Source organism: Malaclemys terrapin, chromosome 9 (genome assembly GCF_027887155.1).
Source record: "Malaclemys terrapin pileata isolate rMalTer1 chromosome 9, rMalTer1.hap1, whole genome shotgun sequence".
In the NCBI taxonomy this organism is placed as follows: Eukaryota; Metazoa; Chordata; order Testudines; family Emydidae; genus Malaclemys; species Malaclemys terrapin.
The window spans coordinates 14,396,276-14,421,940 of NC_071513.1; the positions used below are offsets into that span (position 1 = coordinate 14,396,276).

A 25,665-nucleotide genomic window follows, 5' to 3' on the forward strand; every position below is an offset into this window, starting at 1 on the left:
CTAGCTAATTAGAAACATGGGCGAGACAGAAATCATTAATGTTAACTTTAAACTACTCCTAGCTCTTTGAGATGGTTAATTCGTTAAAAAAAAATCCAAGCAAAACTCAACTATGAGTTGTATGTTGCAGTTGGCTACAACATGGCCCAGCATTGCATTATAGGTCTTCTTCATCAACCTGCTTTAGACAGGCAGCGCTCCAATTAAATCTAGTCAGTACTTTACGGAACTATAAACTATTTTTCTATATACTGTAGGAAATCATAACATTTTAAATTTCTTACTTTAAATATATGTAATTGCTAAATGACATGTGACATGGGGGCGGGGGGTGAAATTGTTGCTGCTCTAAAAACATTTTAACAGGGAGAAATAATTGACCTTTATAAACCTGAGGAAATTTCCAGAGTGCAGTTTGTCACAATATTTTATTTGCATCCATTTTAGTATACGTCTGCACTGACCCATGATGCAATCCTAGTCATAGCAGAGGCTTTCCGCTACCTCCGAAGACAGCGTGTTGATGTTTCCAGGAGAGGTAGTGCTGGAGACTGCCTAGCAAACCCTGCAGTGCCCTGGAGCCAAGGAATCGATATAGAAAGAGCATTGAAAATGGTAAGGGCAAATGTACCTAACCTATTGAACAGGTATATCGCATTTTTACAACGTAAGTCTTTAAAACAACAAGGACACAATGAAGGAAGCAACTTTCAAAAGCTACCTGTAAATCTGCATGTGCAGCTTTGCAACAAATGCACTTGTAAGGACTCTGCCCATGCCAAATGGGGCAGAACTCACATCCTTCTACTCCATAAGCACAGGGCCTTGGTGCTGAAGCTAACAATGACTATCCTGTACCCAGGCCAGTAAAGAGGGTAATGACAAACACGAGAGTGGTCTGACATCCCATCCAATCAAGGGCCATGGTGACATGTTCAGTATGTTACACACATACCCTCTTCCTCATGGCCATAAATTTGTCTTCTAGAATTCAGTGTTCATAGGAAATAAAAAGCGACAACTGGGCACCAATTGTAATAGCTAGCCAATGTGATGCAGTTCCCACCGTACTGTATACTAGCATCTCTGCAAACGGGTGTGTTAAAAGCTTTGCAAACATATTCTGAGGCTAGGTTGAGGTCAAAAATGTGGCCCAAAATAAAACAGAACTGGGTGAACAGTTTGTCCTCAGGAGGTGTACTGTAAACCACGTATATATTATGAGCATATGTACCTGTGTATTTATCTATATATCACACCAGTCAAAAATCAGCTTATGTTTTTTTCTAAAAGTTGCACAAACAGTATGATCGACCATGTTAACAGATTGCAGGATTTCTGCACCAGCCTGAACCTTAGCCCTGAGTTTTGCCTTACACCTGCTCTCTGAACCCTAACATAACTCTATTTCCAACTTGATTACTCCTATTTGGCCAATCCCTAGTACTAACCATTAGTTATTGCATCAGATCTAGTATTGATCAAATCCCTGTGGTTTTGTTTGTCTTTCTTTCCCTTTTGTATTAAACTGATTTGGGGGCATAAAAGTGAATGAAAACCTACCAGATACATAGGATCTGATTTTGCTCTGACTTGGACCAGTAGAAATCAAGAATAACTCCACTGGTGTAAGACTGGAATGAGTAAGATTGGAATTAAGGCCACATGCTATAAAAAGGACCCCTAGATCAGACTTCATTCACTTGGCTTAATTATTGCTTTTTCAAATTTGCCAAATTGGAAGGATCACATCAAAAGGGTAATTCCCTCTCTCATAGAATGAGAGATATGATTCAGTCTCTCACTGTCAGAACACTTCTTATATCACAGTGTCAGTTCCCTAACAAATGCCCTAACTGTAGTTTCATTAATGTAGCATTACACACTTTTGAAGATAAGTTAATTAAATTCAACCTTCATAACAGTTAAAAGATTTGTAGTCAGTTAGAACTTAATTAGAAGTGATACATAAACCCTTCAAAAGAGATCCCAAAGTACTCACATCAACAAGGCTCGAACGGGAACACAAACAGTGCAACAAGACACACCCTGTTTGAGAGAGGTAAAAAAAAATCCAAATGTTGGTTGGTAAAAGGCTGCCGCTTTAATAAAAGATTCATAAGATACACAGAGACAATTTCATGATTGAGGCAGGCACAGAATATTGAATTACATCAGGGTGATTTCAGCCCATTATATTTAAATAGTCTAACATAAGTTGAAGAGGTTTATCCATCTATCTCAACAGCCCCACTCAGTACCCAGCGCAAGATCATCACACGTCCCTGATTCCTACCAGAACCCACACAATGAAGCGTGTTCTTTTTCCTGTTTAGATGATATATCTTGCACTTTTGCTTCAGGAAGTTATGACTTCCAATTAATAATATTTCCTACCTACATCAGCCATGGAACACCTAAAAAAAAAAAAGAATATTCAGTACAAGAAATCCTGCAAACAATCAATCCAAGCATCCTACAAATAACTGATCCAAGCATCAGACTCAATGTCAAACTGCAGTCGTCTTGCCAACAAAAGGCAGATTGGTATTACCTGATTCTGCATCCTTATATCTTTGAAAAACTATGCAAGTCTGTATTTCCTCCCCTGAATTTGAACCTAAAGTGTCCAATAAGTGGACAACAACAGACCTGGACTTTAAAGGAACTGGCACACGAAATTACAAGCCCAACAGCAAGGATTTTTAATGAATCCATAAACTTGGAGTTCATACCCTATGACTGGAGAATTGCTAATAGAGTACCTATTTTTAAGAAAGAGGGGGTGGGGGGTGGGAAAGTGATCCGGGAAACTACAAGCCTGTTAGTTTGATCTCAATTGTATGCAAGGTCTTGGAACAAATTTTGAAAGAGAAAGTAGTTAAGGCCTAGAGGTAAATGGTAATTGAGAGAAAATACAACATGGCTTTACAAAATGCAGAGCATGCCAGACCAACTGGATGTCTTTCTTTGAGAAGACAACTGTTTTTTTTAGACAAAGGAAGTGCAGTAGATCTAATCTATCTGGATTTCAGTAAGGCATTTGGTACAATTCCACATGAGAAATTATTAGTTAAATTGTAGAAGATGGGGATTAAGATGAGCAGTGAAGGGTGGATAAGAAACTGCCTAAAGGGGAGACTACAATGGGTCATACTGAAAAGTGAAATGTCAGGCTGGAGGGAGGTTACTGGTGGAGTTCCTCAGGGACCGGTCTTGGAACCACTCTTATTTAACATTTTCATTCATGACCTTGACACAAAAAGTGGGAGTGTGCTAATAAAATTTGCAGATGACACAAAGTTGGGTGGTATTGCCAATACAGAGGAGGACTGGAATATCATACAAGAAGATCTGAATGACCTTGAAAACTGGAGTAATAGAAATGGGGATGAAATTTAATAGTGCAATGTGCAATGACATGCACTTGGAGACTAACCACAAGAATTTTTGCTCTAAGCTGGGAATGTATCAGTTGGAAGCAACAGAGGAGGAGAAAGACCTGGATGTTTTGATCACAGGATGACTATGAGCTGCCAATGTGATGCAGCCATAAAAAGGCTAATGCAATCCTAGAATGCATCATGCAAGGTATATCCAGTAGAAATAGGGAAGTGTTATTGCCATTATACAAGGCCCTGGTGAGACCTCATCTGGAATACTGTGTGCAATTCTGATCTCCCATGTTTAAGACAGATGAATTCAAACTGGAACAGGCGCAGAGAAGGGCTACTAGGATGATCAGAGGAATGGAAAACCTACCTTCCAAGAGGAGACTCAAGGAGCTTGGCTTGTTTAGCCTAAGCAAAAAAGGCTGAGGGGAGATATTATTGCTTTTATATAAATACATAAGAGGGACAAATACCAGAGAGGGAGAGGAGCTAAGTGCCGATATGGACACAAGAACAAATGGATATAACCTGGTCATCAACGAGTTTAGGCTTCAAATTAGACGAAGGTTTCTAACCATCAGATGAGTGAAGTTCTGGAACAGCCTCCCAAGGGGAGCAGTGGGGGCAAAAAAACCTAACTGGCTTCAAGACTGAGCTTGATAAATTTATGGAGTGGGTGACATTAACTTTAAGCACATGCTTAAGTTCCATTTAAATCAACAGAATTAGCATATGCCTGAAGTTACACACATGCTGAATAGGCCTGGATGGCTGAATCAGAGCTTCTGTGGTTTCTATGTTTGCAATAAAAGTTCAATAAAGATTGGAATCATAATGAGTTGAGCTGAACCTAAGAAAGTCAAGGATGATGAAATTAAATCTTTTTCCAGTCCCATCAAATCACAAATTACCCTAACATTGACTCACATCCACTTACAGACACAGAATTTACACTCTTTATACATCACCTCTGAATTTGGCCCACTGGATAAATCTGGGGCAAAGGGATTTTACTGAATTATGTGATCCATCACTGTGCATCCTGACAAGATCGATTACATCATCTCTAAACCATCCTTGGCAGATCAGTGACCAGCTTTGAACATCTCTAGTGACTATGATTCTACCGCCTCCTTAGCAAATTGTTCTATCACCCAACTCTTATTACCGCTATAAAATTTCCCTAAAATTTAACATAAATGATCCTACTGAAGTTTCTGACAGTTACCTCTTCTATCTTAGCTGCAAGCTTGTCAGTATTGATAACTGATGAATTTAATACTTTAATACTAGGGAAACAAGAAAGACAGATTTTTTTTTGCCTTTGAAACAAAGTACTTCATACTTCCTTCAAAATTATTAATGTGAGTAAGTAATGGTAACGACTTACATTTATGTAGCATCATCCATCTAGACAAAGCTCAATCTCTTTACAAGGTATAGACAAAATTCTGCCACTCTTCCTCTAATGGGGCTGGAGTCTGATACCTTCACTTATATTGACTTCACCAGGTCTAATTGTGGAATAAGGTGCTACTCGGTGTAAGAGTATCAGGATCTGGCCCTACAGCACGAGGCTTATGCAATATGTACCACTTGAGCCTAGGGTGACCAGACAGCAAATGTGAAAAATCGGGACGGGGGTGGGAGGCAATAGGAGCCTATATAAGAAAAAGACTCAAAAATCGGGACTGTCCCTGTAAAATCGGGACATCTGGTCACCCTACTTGAGCCCTAATTGTGAGGGTTTATGTGGCACTTCAGTGGTACATGCACCCTGTGTTGGCCCTTTGAAAAGGAGGGAATTTCACCAAGTGTGAATAAACATGGCAGAATTGGACCTTGAATATAATATATATGCAAGATTCACTCAGCACTGAAATGCAGCCTTCCTTGCAATGGAAAGTGGCAGTTCTGCATCAGCTCATAGGCAGTGAGGAATAATAATGTTTACAGTTGAAACTGGGAGAACTGGGGAATTTTAGGTAGACAGAATGTAAATGGCCCTGTTGGACACTGGACAGGGCACAGGTATTAATGGAAATGATCACAGAGATAGTAAATTCTTTCAGGACATAAAAGAGGGAAAAAATAGAAATATTGTTCTATGTAACTGTTTTACTATTTCCCTGTTTAAGGTACAAGTCCAAGGAATGACTGGAAATATTCAGTTTGACACCTACGGACGCAGAACAAATTACACAATTGATGTGTATGAAACGAAAGCCACTGGATCACGGAAGGTAAGTTCTCAAAATATGTATTCTCCTTGGGCTTCTTAAAAAATATGTATTGCCGCAAAGTCACGAAAACAAGCAATATCATACAACTGTTGTGAAGATATAAAATCTGATAGATCCCCCTCCCACTACATTTATCTCTCCTCTTCCCTAATTCTTTAGTTATGCAATTTTATAGGAATGTCGTTCCATTCTGTCCTTGTTATTCTGCTCATGTTTCCCCCCTGCCCTTGAATACCTTCACTCCTTGAATACCTTCCTACAGCAAACGTCTTAGCTTCACATCTGAGGTGCCTGCCCTGCCACATCTCAACTCTGATTTCCTCCTACAGTGGTGTCTTCAGATCCTTTGCCCAGTCCTCTCTCCTAAATTCCTTTCATCTCCTCCTTCCTCTCCATTATAGGCCTCAGAGCAATAGAGAATTGGAACCCATATATTTTAAAAATCTCTTAAAATAGTGTAAAACAGCATTTGGATTTTAATCAGGATGTTCAAAATATGATTATCTCATGGCCTAAGATAAAATAGTCAGAAGTGCCTAAGTGAATTAGTAGCCTAAGTCCCATTTTCAAAAGTGGCTGGGGGCCAGCTTTAGAAAAATATTTAGGTGCCTAAAGATGCAAATAGGTGCCTAGTGGAATTTTCAAAAGGGCCTAAGCAGGTTAGGTGCCTAAATCCCATTGATTTCAATTAGAATTCGGCACCTAACATTAAAACTTCCAGTAGGTGCTTATTTGCATCTTTAGGCACCTACATACCTTTGAAAATCTGACCCTTATGCACTTAGCCTTAAAGTCTCATTGAAAGTCAATGGGACTTATGTGCCTAAATCACTTAGGCACTTTTGAAAATTGTACCCTTACTCTAGAAATGGATGCTTCTGTATATCAAGAATCCCAGCTCCTCAGCCTGTGTATGTAACCCTAGAGCTACATGACTTCAGGTCTTGAACCTTGTCACTGGTCCAAAACTAAATATTGCCCCTCCGGCAATAGGACCAGTGTTATTTATATCCCCTGCCTTTACCTGACCTACATTTGTAGCAGCCTATATTTGTGTTTTGTTTTGTTTGAAAGGAGTGGTTTTATTTTAAATAGTAGCTGTTTGCAGTCGATTAGAGATTTAGTATGCTAGAAATAGACCAGGTTGAGACTGATTAAGGGCAGAGTTCAAGTGAGACATTTAAGGCTGCAAATTAAAAGTAGTTCATTCAAGAATTCTGCAGTTTATTTTCTTGTCCTATGTTGTATTCCCTGGTTGCAGAAATACAGGAATTATTCCATGGGTATTCTGATAAAATATATTATGTAATAATATATATGTACAGAACCATACATTACTTTCACATAGTTTTTGCATATCTATTTGCGTGCTACACACTCAGTGATGGAACAATGTAAAAATTCAGCAAAAGGTTCCCACAGCCCGATGTTGGCAAGAAAGTGTCCCATGACCTTGCTAATAGCTGATGAGGGGTCCTAGAAAAACTTTTAGATCAATATTCATTTGTCTGTATCTTGAATAAATCCTAAATAAAAATCACTTTTTTAAAATAAAAAAGGCAGTTCTATTTAAGCATCAGTTTTATGCACCAAAATCATTATAAAAATATGTAACTAGGTAACACTCTCTGCTTTTGTAGGCTGGTTACTGGAATGAATATGAAAGATTTGTGCCAGCACTAGACCAGCAAGTGTCTAATGACACTTCATCTGTGGAGAATAGAACAATAGTAGTCACTACCATCCTGGTAAGTTGCATGTTCTTAGTCAGTATGTGCTTAGGTGGGAAGACACGTGTATTCTGAGATTTATTAGAAGGCCCAATGTTGAATGCTGTGTGACTTCAAGTGACTGAGAAGTTCAGCAACCTCCAGAGATGTACGGAGGGCTTGGTCCTGCCAACACTTACACACATGAGTAAATGTACTCACGGGAGGAGTCCCACTGATCTCAACATTGTGCTTTCCTTCTTCTCAGTTACTTGAACTCAGTGGAACTCCTCACGTGAGTAAAGTTACTTATGTATGTACATGATTGCAGGATCTGGCCCCTACTGCTGTAGGACCAAATCTTGCAGCCCTCACTCAGGCACAGCTCCTGTTGATTGAGTAAGGATAGCACAATCTGGCCCACAGTGAATTGGAAATGCTTTGACAATATGTAAAGACATCCAATGCTTGTGGAGAATAATGCTCTTCTTATAGTCAGTGTTATCTGTGTCAGTTCTAAAGCCTATTGCTTATGTGGTCTGTAATACAGTATTATTTGTGCCTTTGGTGCCTGTTACAATTGTCCTGAGCATGAGTCAGTTTCATGACTTTGCTAGTAGGATCATATTTTACTTGACTATAATTTAGTGAGACACACTCAGCCTTTCAGCTGGGATTTTCAAAGAAGTCTACGGGAGTTAGGTGATCTGTGGTGGAGCTGGGCACCTAAATGCCTCAGGCTTCTTTGAAAATCCAAGCATCAGCGTTATCCTGCACCATTTAAATAAGTGGGGATTTTGCCATTGACTTCAATGGGAGCAGGAGCAGGTACATCACTGCTTTATAAGCTAAGTACTGCATTATTATGGTGTGCTTATCTTTGATTTACTGGAGATTCAGGCCTGATCCTGAAAAAAGACTGTAAGTTTACTCATGTGAGTAGCCCCATTGCCTTAGTGGGAATACTCTTGTGATTAAAGCGAATTGCATGTGTGTTTGCAGGATCTGGCCATTTGATGAATTTCAGTTGCGCTTCTAAGGATTGTTAAACTAAACTATTCTGTCTTGCCAGGAAGCCTTTAATGTCTATGTGAAGCTGACTTGGAAATCTTTCCAATTACTATATAAGAGCAGCCCAGGAAATATTGTTGATATTTGCCAATAACATAAAATAATGCTAATAACAGCTCTCGTTTTGCATATTTTAAAGGCATGTGTTATATTCATAGACTTTTGATCTTTGCTTTTGTTTCAAAGGAATCGCCATATGTAATGTATAAGAAAAACCATGAACAACTAGAAGGGAATGAGAGATATGAAGGATATTGTGTAGACTTAGCTTATGAAATAGCAAAACATGTTGGAATAAAATACAAACTGTCAATTGTTGGAGATGGGAAATACGGAGCTAGGGACCCTGAGTCTAAGATATGGAATGGCATGGTGGGTGAACTAGTCTATGGGGTAAGTTTCCCTTAACGTTCATTTTAATGTTCTTTTTTTTTTAAAAAAACATGCACAACGTTAATAAACTGCAAAATAAAAAATCTCTGTTTAAATTTGTTTTACAATCTCTAGATATTTATTTTTAGTCTCATTTTGTAATCTATTTAAAAAAATAATAATTTGTTCCATTGCATGGAGAGTGTTTTTTTCACTGCCACCCCCAACTAGTCTATACGCCAAGTGGTTACACAATGGTATTTGGGGTGAACATATTTACTTTGCGTAAACACAGCAGAACATTTCTGCTTTGTCCTGAGCTAACAACCTGCATATGCTGATCTAGTGTGCACCTTGCTTTCTGCTTGCAGGCTGACAGCCATTTCTTCCTTCTCCCTGTAATCTTTGTGAACAATGAGGGATGTATTGTGCTCTGCACAATGTGGGTGCATATGTTTGTGAGGAGAGGATACAAGGATCTTCCATCCCTTCTTCGTGCATATGTAAGGCAGGAGTGCATCCTGAGCTCTGGGACGACACAAGACTACCAGCAGCACTGGTGCTGGCTCCCAGAAAAGAGTGCAGAGCTGGCTTTGTATGAGGAGACATTTGCCCTGTACCCTTGTAAAAAAGTGGAACAGAAGCAGGATGCACTGGAGCTCCAGAAGCTGTCATCCCTGCTGGAGGAACTCTGTCTCCAAAGTTGCCCTGGGGCTTGATCCTACTCTCATTCAAGTCAATGGCAAAACTCCCATTAACTTTCCTGGCCCTAAGCGGCTGATCCTGCAACATGGAAACCAGTGAGAGTTTTGCCATTGACTTCAGGCCAAAAGATGCACCGACATGTTATGCCTTTTCACCAGGGCATATTTCATGATACAGGCCTAATATCACCACATTTATGGAGTGTTACAACCCCAACGAGGTCTACTTCTCCTAAGCTCTGGATTTAGTTTTAAAATATCTGCTACCAGCCAATCAACTGCTGTCTAGTTAAATGTGCTGCTACTTTTATGTTTGCATATCATGTGTACATCACTTTGAGTAATAGGCACAAAAGACACTGGGTAACTGTTTTATTATTGCTATATTTAAAAAACAATTAGGATTTCTTAATGCTGAAATAGTAACTCAGGCCTGCCCAGCCCATTCAACTTTTTTGAGCCCTGTCCATTCTACTTATATGTGTTTTAAACCTTAGAAAACAGTGATTTTATGGTCTGACTTTTGGGGAGGAAGGAGTGGAGTCTAATGGGCACTAAGTGAAGAGGACTGGAAATCAGGACTCCTGGGTCATATCCTTGCCCGCCCACTGACTTGACGTGTGTGACCTGAGCAAGTCACCAAACTTCTCTGTGCCTCAGTTCTACCAGCTATGAAACAGGAATAATAATATTACCTATCTCACAGGGTGAGGCTTTATGAGACACTTTGAGAGTTGCTAGCTCAGGGTATAGTATTATTACACTGCAGTGAAATCCTAAACTCTCAGTGTTTCTCTCCAGGTCAAGAAACTTCAACACTGTTATCTATAATTAGGTCATCTGCAACTGCCCTAGTCATCTAGGCATGTAGCAGCCAATAAAGCAGATCTAGTCATTTTAAAAATGCATACTAAAGAGAGCCAAGTGACAAAGAGAAAAGTCAATTCCTAAAGCTGTAGTCGCAAGCTGGGGTTGAGCCTGTTGGAGAGTGTGTTATAAGCAATGTCACTTCCTTTGGGACTTGATGCAGGTAAAATTAACCTCTGCAGCTGCTGGACCATGGAAGATGCCTCTGTATCAAGGGCTTGCAGCAGGGAAAACTAATCCCAGCTCTGCAAGGTGCTCCCAAAGAGCAGGCCTTGGAGAGGAGAAAGTTTGCCCCCTTTTTCAAGCCAGCTTTTCTTTGAATAAGCTGGTTTGATGTAGAGCCCGCAGCCACATCCTTCTGGGACTAGCACAGCACTGTTGTGTATTGCCGAGCCCCGGGTGCTTTACCTCAACATGACTGCACTTATGAACCTTTGTCTGCAGAGAGAACTGCAGCTTTGTGAGCACCACACACACCGAGACTGCGCTGGTAGAAAAACAAAAACCTGTCCCTCGGTCTGTCTTTTGTTTCATCCAGTGGGTTCATTCCCTTGTATTTAGGAAGCTGGGTTAGCAAGGCTTTAGCTTTCCAGTTAGTGACAAATTGAAACACTTTTCATTTAGTTTGGAAAATGAACAGCTATGCCTTATTCTTGTGCAGTCAAAGCTTAATGATTTGAATCACATGGAACTGCAATGCTCAGTTATCCAAAGGTCAGACATGTCCCCTGAGGTTTGACTGAAGATCCAGCCCAACAGAGTTGCCCAGCTCTGCTGGGCTGGCGCTGGAGTGGAACTGCAGGAGCCAGCAGGCCTTAGGGAGGCCACCTGGGTCTCTGTAATCAGGGAAGACAACCCTGCTATGTTCAAGTCAACATAGACTTCAAAGCCTCCCCCAATCATCTGCAGGCTTCGGGTGTCTTCCTGAAATGCTCTTATCCTTTCTCCATCTGCAGAAAGGGGGATAGCGACCTACAGCACTCAGCACTCTCAGAGGTGAGGATAATGAGCCAGTGGAAAACACTTTGAAGATGAAAAATGCTCTGTAACCACTAATTATTAGGAACAGGTGTCTCATTTACATGACGACTCTCCTTTATCTCCCATGAGCTGAAAACTCTATTATGAAACTGAAAGTAAAGGTGCACGTTTCCCCAGGTGCCATTGTGAGCCTTGGCTGTGAAATGACTGTCACATTTGCCTCCTCTGGATTCCATTTTGTGTAAACGAGGGGGAGATTAATTTTTAAATGCCTTTATTAGCATGTATATAACCAGACCAGTAGGGATAAAAGAAGCTTGAGTTGGGGATTTTTGGAACAAGTTTATCCAACAGTTGAACAGAGTTGCTGCTGAATGCACTGTTTCAGATGGTATTTGTTTTAACAGCTAACCGCTGTGCAGTCGCATGGCAAATAAGATGTTACTGTGTTATAGAATCATAGAAATGTAGGGCACGACCTTGAGAGGTCATTTAGTCCAGTCCCCCATGCTGCGGCAGGATCAAGTAAACTTCAGCCACCCCCGAGAGGTGTTTGTTTAACCTGTTCTTAAAAACCATTGATGATGGATATTCCACAACCTCCCTCAGTAACCTATTCCAGTGCTTAACTATCCTCATAGTTAGAAAGTTTTTCCTAATCTCTAACCTAAATCTCCTTGTCCGCAGTTTAAATCAATTATTTCTTGCTGCTAACCTGACATGTTTGTTGGCATCGCTGGGGAGACAATATGCAAATCCTCTTTAATATTGTCCCTTTTGTGTGCATTGCCTCCTGGTTTCAGACCTTTTTTACTGAAGCACTTAGGGCAGCCATAGAGTCTGAAATTTCAATGCTAGAAATCTAATTAAAGTTAATTGATGTTTAGCTTCATTTTTGCCATGTCTTTGTTCCTGCCTCCCCCTTACTGCTTCCTACCTTCTTTTGGGGCAACCAGACACTTTCAGGAGAGTAAAGGCAGAACAATCCCTGTGCTTCTACCTCCTGGCCCATATACAAGGTAGATGGGTAGGGACAGGTTCCTTGTGTGTAGGTTCCGGGCAGATTATGGAATGCAAAGCCATTTGCTTTCCTCACATTTTTGTCACTAAAATCTGGATTTCTCATTTAGCTTCATTTTTGCACATTCTCCTTCAGACTAAGTGCAAGGTTCTCAGCTGTGCTGAGTTTCCACTCAGTGTAGCAGAGAAAGAGCCTGTCAAAGTGACCCAGATTCTGAGGACAGAGCTGTATCAGCCCTGACCCAAGCATCGGTTAGCGTAGCTGAGAGTCTGCTCTTATCTAAGCCATCTAGGAACAGCCCACAAGAGACCATAGCCTGGTGGCCAGAGTACAACCTTCTCCAGGAGCAGTCCTCCCTGCCCCATGACATATCCCCTACTTCAGGCCTGGGTGGGTGGCCTGGTGATGAAAGTTCTCCCAAGGTGGATGAAATTCTCCACTGGCAGGATGTAGCTGCTTTCTGGTCCCTATGCACCTCGAGAGTGGTGCAAAAAGGGGCGGGACACACTAGAGAATTGGTGGCTGCATGGAGATGATGGCAGTGGGGTGACTTCCCACTGAGAGGAGAGTTAAACTGCTCCCAATCTCTGAACCTGAGTCAATGTTTACATCTGACTAGCAGAGCAGCCCACCAAGGCAAGTGCTGTCCTCCAATGAGCCATCCGCTAATGGCATCCCCTCCACTTCTGCTGATTAGCAGCACCTCCCACCTCCGATTCTGAGTCCTGTGCCCCAGCCAAATACACTCCAGAGTCTCCACTTTTACAGCCTTTTATAGGATTGGCTCTGCCAAACAGTGTGGCTGGAGGTGGGCAAAGCCATGTGGCCACCTCCTTTCCCTTCCCCACCACTTCTGTGTAATAGTTTTCACCTCATATGACATAGAATCCATCACTCTGTTGAGATTTACAATAGAGCTGTGCTTAGAACGGAGGGAAGATGGTCCTGTGGTTACAGCACAAGATCTGGCTCCTGTTCCCACTCTGTCCTGAGAGATCATGAGCAAGTCACTTACCCCAGCCCAGCTCTCACTGCTAGCAAGGGAAGCAGTATGGCTGGAGGTATATTCCACCCTTTACCCCTTCCATGGGCTGCAAAAGAGAGTTAAACTGCTCCCAATCTCTGAACCGGAGTCAACATTTAAATCTGACCAGCAGTGCAAAGCACCAAGGCAAGTACTGTCCTCCAATGAGCCATCCCCACTACTTCTGCCAATTAGCAGCAGCACCTCCCACTGAGTGCACACCAGAGATGCTTTGCTCAAGGCTTTAAACCCACCAGCCATGGAGGCCTAGACAATGGCTCTTCTCCCCAATGTAGGGTAAGCCTCTTGCCATAGGCTTTTATTTAGTCTCTTCCTTTTGAAGTGTGCTCCTGTTCTTTCTTTCCTGCCCAGCTAAGGAATCCTCCCCTCCCTGGATCTGATCTGGTTTTCACAGCAGTGAGGCTAATTGAAAGCAGGTTTAACACATTTCTTAGTTGTGAGAACGAAATACTTTATTAGGAAAAAAAAAAAGAACCCAAGCCCTACAAACACCATAAACCCTCCCTTGATAAAAGAGTCTTTAGTAGAACCGCTTTAAGAAGGTAAGATGCAGCAAAGGGGAGGCGCAGGGAATTCAGGGAAAGGCAGCCTCTCCGCTGTCATGTGTAATGTTTGAAAGTGCTGATACACTTCACCGCATTAAAGTAACCCACAGAAAGGAATAATGTTCTGCTTCGAATGATTCTGGCCACTTGTGCTTAAATAGCATCACGCTTTTGGGAATGGGATGAAGACCATTCTCAGCACGGGGGCAGCATTGGTCTGAGAGAAAAAGGACGGGGGAGGATGAGACGTGGTTCTGTCCCGAACTCTGCCCGTAATTCCCAGATCAAGAAGACAGACCCACGCTAGCTCTGACCAAATAAGTGTGCTAAAAATAGAGGGTAGGCATGGCCGGCAGGGCTAGCCACCCTAAGTATGTACCCATCCAAGATGCTAGGCATGGACTCGACAGCTGCTCCCTCGAGCTGAAACGATGCTTCTATTTGTAGCGCATTCGTTCAGTCAGAGCCAGCATGGGTGTGTCTCCTCAAGCTGGGAATTCCCCTCCCCTCTGCAGCTCAAAGTGTGGCTGTACCCAAAGTCCCTTAGTCTCCCTGAGCCTTAGACTCTCCAGTTATGAAATGGGAATAATAATACCCCTCACATGGGGGACTGTGAGGATGTAATTAATAAACACTTTGGCCATGTCTACGCTACGGGAAAAAGTGCATTTTTTAACATGTTCGCTAGTGCAGTCGTTCTCAACCATGGGTGTGGGGTGCCCTGGGGAGCCGCGAGGTGGTTTCAGGGGGTCCGCCAAGAATGACCAGCGTTAGACTCGCTGGGGCCCAGGGCAGAAAGTCAAAGCCCTGCCTTGCAGGACTGCAGTCCGGGGCGCTGAGCCCTGCTACTCGGGGCTGATGCTGATGCCTGAGCAACTTAGCTTCACTGTGGGTCCCCTGTGGCATGGGGCCCTGAGCAATTGTCCTGCTTGGTACCCCCTAACCCCAGCCCTGGCTTTTATATGCAGAAAAACAGCACAGCTTGGCCATGGAGTTTTTAATAGCAGGTGAGGGGGGCTCAGAAAGAAAAAGGTTGAGAACCCCTGCGCTAGAGTGTTAACTATCACCTTTACCATCCTAGTGTAGACAAGGCAGGTTGTAGTTTTAACATACGTTAGCCCTGGGGTTTACCTTGCCCAGCTAACATGTTAAAACTACAATTTGCCTTATTTACACCAGGATTTTAACGTGCGTGTGTTAACACACGTTAGTTCATGAATGCATTAACATATCATCTAATTTGTTAAAACACACCTTTTTCATTAGTATCAACATGGCCTTTGAAAGTGTTTTAATATCTTTGAAGGGAGTGGTCAGCATTCAAAAGTCAACATTTAGATACCACCCGAAATACATGAGATAACAACTTATTTCCTGTTCTAAGTATAGGGAGAAATGATGGCGTCTCCCATGGTACTGAATGGTGGCAGATGCTGATCTTTAATCACAACCACTGTATAACTCCATAGCACTATCTTCTATTGTTGCTTACTTGTTCTGCACGCAATACTTCTGGAGACAGCTGGGGTTTTGCTTCCCAATGGAATGCACACAGTGAACACCTGGTGTAATGTCTCTCTGATCCTCCATAAGGGGTAATTTAGAATGCAATCTAAGTTTTGGCCCAATTCCCAGATCAGGCAAAGATCTTTCAAAGTGACTATAGCACTGGGCTACTTCTCAAAAAGCAAAGAACTGATAAATTCGCCAGCACCGGCTGACAGGAACACCCAATAATTCATGAAGGCAGGAACGAGGCCCTCATCTTCTATTTGTATCTCTGTGCTATGTCTCTCTCTACTCCCCAAGCCTGGAATTAGAAAGGATTTTCTCTGGCCTTTTGAGGGGAGGAATTCCCAGCCACTGAGAGCAGGGAGCATCTAGTCTTTCTTCCTGTGTCACTTTCCTTCTCCTGCAAGGAAGGATGTTTCTACATGGCGTTTTTTTTTCCTGGTCCCACAGGGGACTGAACAGCTCCTGCCCGATCAGGTCAGTTGTTATGCGCCTGGTTGAATGGGGAGGATTCTTTCACTACTCAAATGCAACGTGAGCAATAAAGAAGATGCCTGAAACTGCATTATTCAGTAATATTTCTCAGAGATTAGCAAGGCTAGTTGTTTTAGAAACCCTCAAATTCTGCAGGGGGGAGGGTTGGTTGGCTGTGTTTTTAAATCTGGCTTAATTTTTATGGGCCCTGTTTATTCCACGTGCATCATCAAGAGAGAAATTCACTCCAGTGCTGCAATTATTAATGATGGTTAGGGCACCTAGAGCCTTAGGTAGCTAGATTTAAAATAATTAAAAAGACAAGTAAGTAAATGAATGCTGGCTAGAAACCTGGGGCCTGACTCTCACCTGAGCAGTGTAAATTCAGCAGGGTTACTCATGATGAACACCACTAGGAGGGTGATAAGAATCAGGCATTGGGGCTCTACCTCTAGCTGGTTCACCTAAATTTTAGACCGCTCAAGTACAAGAAAATACTGATTATGTTAAGAAAATCCAGTACATTACACTAGGTAGCAGTGTTTATGTTAGTAATGAATTAGTCTAGTGTAAATGCGAGGCGGTCTGTTAAAGGAAGGTAATGTGGTGGAATATTCACACATGTACACACACGTACACATACACACAAACATACACTTGCATGAGGGTCGGTCTTCAATAATGATTTGGAGGATGGCGTGGACTGCACCCTAAGCAAGTTTGCAGATGACACTAAACTGGGAGGAGTGGTAGATACGCTGGAGCGTAGGGATAGCATACAGAGGGACCTAGACAAATTAGAGGATTGGGCCAAAAGAAATCTGATGAGGTTCAACAAGGACAAGTGCAGAGTCCTGCACTTAGGACGGAAGAATCCCATGCACTGCTACAGACTAGGGACCGAATGGCTAGGCAGCAGTTTTGCAGAAAAGGACCCAGGGGTTACAGTGGATGAGAAGCTGGATATGAGTCAACAGTGTGCCCTTGTTGCCAAGAAGGCTAACGGCATTTTGGGCTGTATAAGTAGGGGCACTGCCAGCAGATCGAGGGATGTGATCATTCCTCTCTATTCGATATTGGTGAGACCTCATCTGGAGTACTGTGTCCAAAGTTACTCTGAAGTTAATTTTTTGCACTGATTTTAACCTTTTCTTTAATTTTTGTAATAAACACTGAGAAGTTTATGGACAATTTTAAACAAAATGTGTTTATAGCACAGTCCAGACTCATTCATAGAATATCAGGTTTGAAAGGGACCTCAGGAGGTTCTCTAGTCTAACCCCTGCTCAAAGCAGGACCAATCCCCAGACAGATTTTTGCCCCAGATCCCTAAATGGCCCCCTCAAGCATTGAGCTCACAACCCTGAGCTTAGCAGGCCAATGCTCAAACCACTGAGCTATCCCTCTGCCCTCTTGAGGATCATTTCCTCCCACATTTGTTCACTTTGCTTCTTTTGGGGCAGTTTCTTTTGCTTCCACATGAACAGCTCTAGACCACTAATTATTAATAGAAAAGAAATTAAAGTATTGTGAATAATGGAGACTGCCCATAAAATGTATCAAAGATAACTGGCAATAGTGGTAACTTATTTCTAAAACTACTATCTCATTATCATATTTTATTAGGACTTTTTAAAACAACTTTCCTATCAATTACTGCAGACCAGGGTCAGAATAACTAATTACATTCAAAATAAATTGCCAACATATTTATTCTATTAACGTAAATAAGATAGTAAGAGAGTCTATATAACAATCTATCCTTTGACAATAACTGTCCGTGCAAAAGCAAGCATCTGCCAATCTGTCCAATGAATCCTGAAATAAAATACTACTGGATACATAATAAATCTTTGCTCATATACGTACAGCAGAGAGTAACAGTTAAACACATGATGATTCAGCACTTAGGCACTTAAACATGCAGATAGGCCCCCAAGAGGGATTTTTCAAATGTGCCGAATTCCCTAGTTCCTTTTCTGTAGTTAATCACCCAGCACTGGATTCCTGTTACACCAGCACATTCACAACTCATGTATTGTGAGTCACACGTATAGTGACTGTGTCTGGTTAATATTGAACCCAGTATGGTTTATTAACCATTAACCTACCAAGGGACTAAAAATATGTGTTGGGAGATTCTTCGGTGAATTAGTGCCAGAACCATATAGTTCCTGTAGTGGATTTTTAGATAACTTGTTCCCCCAAAGTCTCATCATTATGTACATGAACCAACCATGCATTAATTTACAAGCATAATAAATGACTGGCCTATAAGAAACAAATATAAAATTCAAGCCACTTGAAAACAGATTTTGCAACAATGAGTTGTGGGTGTTCCTCGCTAGTGAAGCATAACCACTCAAGTGAGTAGGTCAACAGGCATAGTCTACATGAAAGTCTACAGATGTGCAGCGCTATAAGAATATACGTGATGGGCCAAATTTTCAAAGGGCTTCCTTACTTGCATTTCCAAAATGTGCAAGTGTATATTCATAACAACACATTTGTCTATGTATCAAGCGATTGCACACTCGAGCAGCTAATTAGAAACACACCTGATTTGCTTGAGCAAACACGGGGGAGGGATTTGTGTGCAGAAAAGATGTCCTTGCACATATTAAAGGCTTTAGTAAGGAGTACCGCTGTCCTTGCTCAGACAGAACCCCCATTAACATCAATTTCATTTTTATTTTAATAAAATACGTGTATGGAATAGACTTTAGACTTGATTGTGCAATCAAACGCAGGCATTGGCAGGTATTTACAGTATGTAACTGTGACTAGCTTTCCAGGTTTCTTTTTTCCCATTTCTGCTTATTAAACTTCCAAAAAAAAACCCTCTCTGGTACAATCAATAAATGACAGGCTGTCTGAAAGGCATGGACATTGCGATCAGATTTAAATAAAGGCAATAGTCACTTCTTTTGTGGCACAGCTCTTAATCAGCTCTTATTAACCTTTCCTATTAACTTCCACTCACAACTTCTACTCAAGCATTTTTCATTGGAAGAAGATACTTTTTGCACAGCTGGAAACCAAAATCTGTGTATAATGGTGTGCACCATGTTAGTTACTGATAAATTAAATTTCTTGAAGATTGGATTTTTTTTTAGTCCTTTGAAATGATGCTTTACTAATGAAACTTCATTGACTCATTAAATAATATCAATGTTGATCATTACAGAGAGTTTAAAATGAGACAGAAGATAATAAGTAACCTTGTATAATGCTAAGTGGGCTTTTTATAATAAATAGGGCATACATTCATCAAAATGTTTAAGTTTTTATCATTAAAAGGGCTTAGTTCTTTCACTTGCAGGCATTGTGATTAACTGTGCTTGCATTTGGGGGCTTCCAGGTATCTCTTCTGCTCGCCCACCCACCCCAAACTACATTATCTGTGCCTCTGTTCCAGCACAACTTATCACACATTTTTCGCCCCATTCTAGTCACTGCAGATATTTTCCATTAACCTGAACAGTTTTTACACTTACAGTGGTGTTACAGTGGTGTTACAGTACACTATGACCATTAGCTGTTTTTTATATCATTGGTGTAGATTAAATATATTGTGCTTTCTGCATATAACTAAAAGGACAAAATACAATGGATGTTTATTTTCTCATTTTAGAAAATATCATAGTTTTACTGTTGCAGAGTTGTAGCGTCAAATGCTGTAAATTAATGTTTCTAAAAAAGAAAAACATTAACACGGTTCATTCTAGCATTCCAAAGACCTCAACAGACTTTCCAGACTGATTGCAAATTATGGTCTTATCCCGTAACTGAGAAATGAACCCTCCTGCAACTGTCCCACATATGGAAAACTCATTGAAGTCTCCAGGCTACAAGATCACACCCTATATATACCAGTGTCATGTCACCAATTACTAAAATGTAGCCATCTCTGAAGCTGGCAATCTCTAACCATTGCACACAGGATCAAATGCACCCTGTGCAGAGAGCCAACACAGGTCCAGTAGTTTATTGTAAGTTCTCAAAATAGGGCTCAAGAGCGTTAGCCCTCTTCACCGGGGCGAATTTCACCCATGTGGCACAATTATTGAGGTTAGCTAGAGAAGAAAACTGTAAAAGTTTCCTGCATGTGCTGTGCATTGTAAGTGGTCTAAAATGTTGCTTTTTCACTGTAAAAAAATGAACAATGAGTTAATTTATTAATGGTGAAAGGTCCAATCATGCTCCCATTAAATCCAATGAGAGTTTTGTTGTCAACTTCAATGTTAATTGGCTTAACGTTTCTGGGTACACCACCTCCTATCAGCTGTATTAGGAAATGCTGCCTCTGGATGACTCATATTAGCATAGCAACAATGTGTTGCGTATTAACTTTGAATATAATTTAGGAGCCATTTTTATTTGCCTCATTGAATTCTATAAGCTCTAAGACAGGGGTGGGCAAACTACGGCCCGTGGGCTGGATCTGGCCCCTCAGGGCTTTGGATCCGACCCGCGGTGCCGCCAGCACCACATCCCTGCAGCCCCTGGGCGGGAGGACAGAGGGCTCCATGCATTGCCCTTGCCTCCAGGCACCGCCCCCCTCAGCTCCCATTGGCCGGGAATGGGGAACCGCGGCCAATGGGAGCTTCGGGGAAGGTACCTGGAGATGCGGCAAGGGCAATGCATGCAGAGTCCTCCACCCCCTCTCTCCCAGGGGCCGCAGCGCTTCCGGGAACGGTGCGGGGCCGGGGACAGGGCAGGCATGCAGGGAGCCTGCCCTGGCCCCGGTGCGTGCCGCTGCCACCCGGGAGCCGCTTGAGGTAAGCGGCACTGGGCACCCCAACCCCCTGCCCTGAGATCCCTCCTGCACTCTGCACCCCAACCCCCTTCCCTGAGCCCCCTCATACACCCTGCACCCCCCCTCTGCCCCAATCCCTTGCCCTGAGCCCCTTCTTGTAGACCGTACCCCCTCCCACATCCCGCACTCCCTCCCGCACCCCAACCCCCTGCCCCGGCCCTGCAAACAATTTCCCCACCCAGATGTGGCCCTCAGCCCAAAAAGTTTGCCCACCGCTGCTCTAAGAGCTACCCTCTTATGAATCCCATTTTCTTTTAGTAGGGCAGTAAGTCTGATTGAAATGAATGGGTCTGTGTATTTGAAAACCATCACATTCAAGAAGAATTAGGAGAAATCCTACAAATATGTTTAATTACCATCAATTTCATAGTTATCTGTGAAGGGGCACAATCAGAGCAATCCGTGCCTCATAACACAGAGCGATCTAGCTATACACACAAAGCTTGCAGGAAATGGTTCCTGCATAGCCTTCAGGAACTGTGAAAGATACATAGACCCTCAGGATGTCTCATCTAAATGGAATTCCTTGCTACCCTTTCAAAAAAACCCAGTGTCTGACCCGCAACAGGCCACAAAGGACTTTCTGCTAAAGAAATGATGTTGCCTTATCCTATTATGGGCAGATCTCAGAGGTTGAGAATAGTTCTCATCGCCAGAATCAGAGGTTGCTGTATTCATCAGTTCTTTCCCAATTGATGCCTGCAGGACCCACTTGTGATGTTGGCAATTCAGTATGCATCACTCTTCTCTTTGAATGAGTTTGCACTTAGCTTTTGCCCCAGCTGCTGCCTTTCAGATACAGTGTGAAACAAATGTCCTGACCACTTGTCATTAAAAATACCATGGGAATTACAAAAATAGGGATGGAATCCTTGGAATCCTGGCCAAATTCCAGCCAGAGAAGTTCTAAGATATTCTGCTTACCTAAATTCTTGATTTCCTGTCTTAACTGATGTGCAGTAGTTGTTAGTTACTACAGTTCCTTCCAGAGGTGGTTAAGGAAGAAGTGAGCCTTGTATGTAGTTCGTAGTTCAGATTAAGTGTGTTGAGATGCTTCAGGATACAAAGATTTAGAGGCAACATTTTCAAAAACACTTCAGCGCCTGAGATTTAGAGATTTCAAAAGTGATTTAGGCACTCTATTAGCTTGAGACTACTAAATGCCTAGGTCATTTTTGAACATGGGACTTAAGTTCCTGATTCAATTAGATGCGTTTGAAAAATGTAACCCTGTACTACTTTATATTGGGACAGATTCTGATACTCTTGTTGAATACTGCCTTACTCCACAAACGGTCTAATTGAAGTCAATGAGACCAGTTGTAGAGTAAGGCACTATTCAATGTGAGTAAAATGTTTACAAATGGGACCTACATTATCATTTCATTTTCAGGCTCCTTTTGCAAGCACTTCAGCATTTTAGCTCAAGTAGTTAGTAATGGGTTTAGAAAAATAAAAACAAACAGCACTGTGCAGTCCTGCACACACTCATGTGAGTAGTCCCATTGAATTTGCAAGCTCAGGTTGCAAAAGAAGTATGACTGATGCTGGTATAAGTGCACCTTTGTATATAAATATTACCTGTCTATCTGTTTTGCTTACATTAGATTGCCCCTTCCAAGGTGATATTTTTCCTTCTCAGTTAAGAGACATGACCAATACAGCATGGGCGTTCGCTTTGTTTTAAAAGATTAAAATCTCCTTTCTACTCATGTTCTATTTATACGCAGTGCTGCGTTAGTTAAATATCAGTTTCTGATATTTACACACACATTGTAAACATTAGGTTAAACTGAACCCTGCTGTAACTCCACTGAAGTCAATAGTTTACACCGAGGGTATATATGATTGTTAATCCCATAACTCAATCATTTGACATTTAAAGCAGCAGAAAAATTAGTGCACAAGCTTAAAGGTCATATATTTTTAAAAATTGCTTTAAATTGGTTCAGAAAAGCTTTTTGGTGCCCTCCTTAACTGCAAATATACTTCAGAAAGGAGTATTCCAGAATGTTAGTTGGAAATGTGTAGACTAAACCCTTCTGGTGTATTATTATGGAGGACTCCAGCTGAGACAGTTAGCTTACAAAAGCAGCTACACCTACGCCATATGTTTCATAGCTACTTTTCATAATGCCTCTAAGGCAAATTGCATTCCATAGGTAGCAAACATCAGGCAAAGAGAAACAGATTATTTTCATTTAGACACTTTGGGCCAGACTCTCAGCTGGAGGTACTCTGACTAACATCAGCTGCGGATCAGGCCTTTTTATGGAGAAAGTGAATACTTTTGCATTGCAAAACTTTTCCCAATTCTCTGGAGCATTATTACTTTGTGAAGGTTACAGAACAGTGAAAGAGGGAGAATTCCATCATGAGCTTTCGCTTAAGGCAAAAACTTGTGAAACTGTAATAGTTAGAACATGCTATCTTCCCCCTTAAGCTTTTCCGATAAAGCTGCCCAAATTGACCCAATTCACTTCCATTAGGTGGTAGAAAAACGTTGTGTAAAAGGTTGGTTAAAAAACCCCAGTGTTGTCATATCCCTCAGTACTGGATTCTGTGCTTACTGAAGTCAGTGGAGTAGAATTGGGCCCTGATTTGTATAAGGCCAGTGGTGGTGATGTAGCTCCATTGGTTACCTGCACCAAACCAGCCTCATCAGTAGCCCTCAGCCAAGCTTCATACTAAAATCATTAGCTATGGTACTATAAGAAAAGATACATGTTGAGTACTACTTGCTATATTTTTACTACAACCAAATGTGAGAAAGTAAATGGGAAAATGCCATGGGACTAGCCTTGTAGTGTTTCTAGATCATACAAGAAAAGCAATCAGCCAAATATGGAGATAGCTATTGGGTGGATTTTAGACACACACAGCATAGGGTTGCCAGGTGTCCATTTTTGACTGGAATGCCCCATCGAAAAGGGACCCTGGCGACTCCAATCAGCACCACTGACCAGGCCGTTAAACGTCCAGTCAGCAGTGCAGCGGGGCTAAAGCAGACTCCCCACGTGCTGTGGCTCCGTGTGGCTCCCGGAAGCAGCGGCATGTCCCCCCTCCAGTTCCTATGTGTAGGAGCAGCCAGGGGGCTCTGTGCGCTGCCCACACTCCAAGCGCTGGCTCTGCAGCTCCCATTGGCTGGGAACCGCGGCCAGTGGGAGCTGCAAGGGTGGCACCTGCGGACGGGGCAGTTTGCAGAGCCACCTGGCCGCGCCTCCGCGTAGGAGCCAGAGTGGGGACATGCCACTGCTTCCAGGAGCCACCTGAGGTAAGCACCGCCCGGAATCTGCACCCCTTACACACACACCCTATGCCCCAACCCCCTGCCCCAGCCCAGAGCTCCTTCCCGCACTGCAAACCCCTCAGCCCCAGCCTGGAGCCACCTCCTGCACCCCAAATGCCTCATCCTCAGCCCCACACCAGAGCTTGCACCCCCAGCCAGGGCCCTCTCACACACCCCCACACCCTAACCCGCTGCACCAGCCCGGTGAAATTGAGCAAGTGAGGGAGGGAGAGCCAGCAATGGGGGGGGGGGTGAAGCGAGGGGGGGAGCTCAGAAAAGGGATTGGGCAGGGGCCTCAGAGAAGGGGCGGGGCACGGGTGTTTGGTTTTGTGCGAGTAGAAAGTTGGCAACCCTAACACAGCCTCCCCCCACCCCCACTGACAGTTAGATTGAAGATCCAGGTTGTATTTGAAACACACTAACAGTGCAATCTTCCCAAACAATACAAGCTATTTATTACATATGCACTGACTGACCTATATTGCTACTGTTTAATTAGCATGGGATTATTCTATGGTTCCAATGCAATGTAAATGAAAAGGATCACCAGAAACACTCCCTTCTGCAGACAACCAGAGGAAGAGAGCTCTTCTGTAATTACAGCACTTAGGGCTCATCTTCACTACCAGGGAGATCGACACTGCTGCAATCGATCGATTTAGCAGGTCTAGCGAAGACCCACTAAATCGACAGCAGAGCACTCTGTGGCTGACTCCGGTACTCCAGCTCCCCAAGAAGAGTAAGGGAAGTCGACCGGAGAGCATCTCCCGTCAACGCTGTACAGTGAAGACACTAGGGTAAGTCGACCTATGCTATGTCAACTCCAGCTACATTATTCATGTACCTGGAGTAGTGTAACTTAGGTCGACTTAACCTGTAGTGAAGACAAGCCCTAAGACTAGAAAATGATGAGGTTATGGTTTGTGTATAAATAAAAACTGCTCATTTTTTCTGGGTGCTTCATCCTTATAGTAGCCATTTGATTGTCCTTCTTGATTTTACAGTGAAAATTCCAACTGTGCTAAACAATGTTGTCTCAGCTAGGTGGGAAAGTCACTGTCTCATATCCCATCACAACGTTTCCAAACTTTATTCGACTATTTTGCTATAATTCAGTGGGATTTGGGTGCCTACTTTCATTAGCTCCTTTGAAAATCCCAGCCTACATCAACGAATCAGTCTGAGCTGATCTTGCTAAAATAAAAAAAAGAGAGTGAGAGAGAGAAAATCAAGCCATAGAGAACCACAGAATGTGTCCATTATGTCCTCAAAGCATATTCCAGACACAGATTATCACTGGTAAACAACAAAAGCAACAGGGGGGAAACCCTTGTCATGTCATTAGGCTTCTAGAGTGTATGTAAAGCAATATAATAACAAACATTCTCAGCTAGTCCTGATAGTTCTAGGTGTCATTATCCCTTCCTAGAATTTAGGAAAAAAATTAACAAATGCCTTGTTAAGGAATCAAAATGGACACTAAAGGCCTGTCATCAAAATAATCCACATGTGATTTCAATCCCCAACATCATGGTGTTGAATGACAGCTTTTGGCTTTATGACAGTTTTAATGAGAGTTTATGGCTACTCGATAAAGCAAAATTCAGTGCGAAGAGTATAG

General features: G+C 42.4%; 1 protein-coding gene across 4 annotated transcripts in view; it reads left to right on the forward strand.

Moving 5' to 3' along the window:
• The window catches only part of GRIA3 (glutamate ionotropic receptor AMPA type subunit 3), a 210,701-nt gene that overhangs the window by 118,042 nt on the left and 66,994 nt on the right, over positions 1 to 25,665 (forward strand). For all 4 annotated transcript variants that reach the window (XM_054039726.1, XM_054039725.1, XM_054039727.1 and 1 more), the window contains exons 7-10: positions 448 to 615; positions 5,531 to 5,635; positions 7,276 to 7,383; positions 8,602 to 8,808. In XM_054039726.1, the coding sequence (XP_053895701.1) occupies positions 448 to 615; positions 5,531 to 5,635; positions 7,276 to 7,383; positions 8,602 to 8,808 (588 nt within the window). The remainder of the gene's footprint in view (positions 1 to 447; positions 616 to 5,530; positions 5,636 to 7,275; positions 7,384 to 8,601; positions 8,809 to 25,665) is intronic.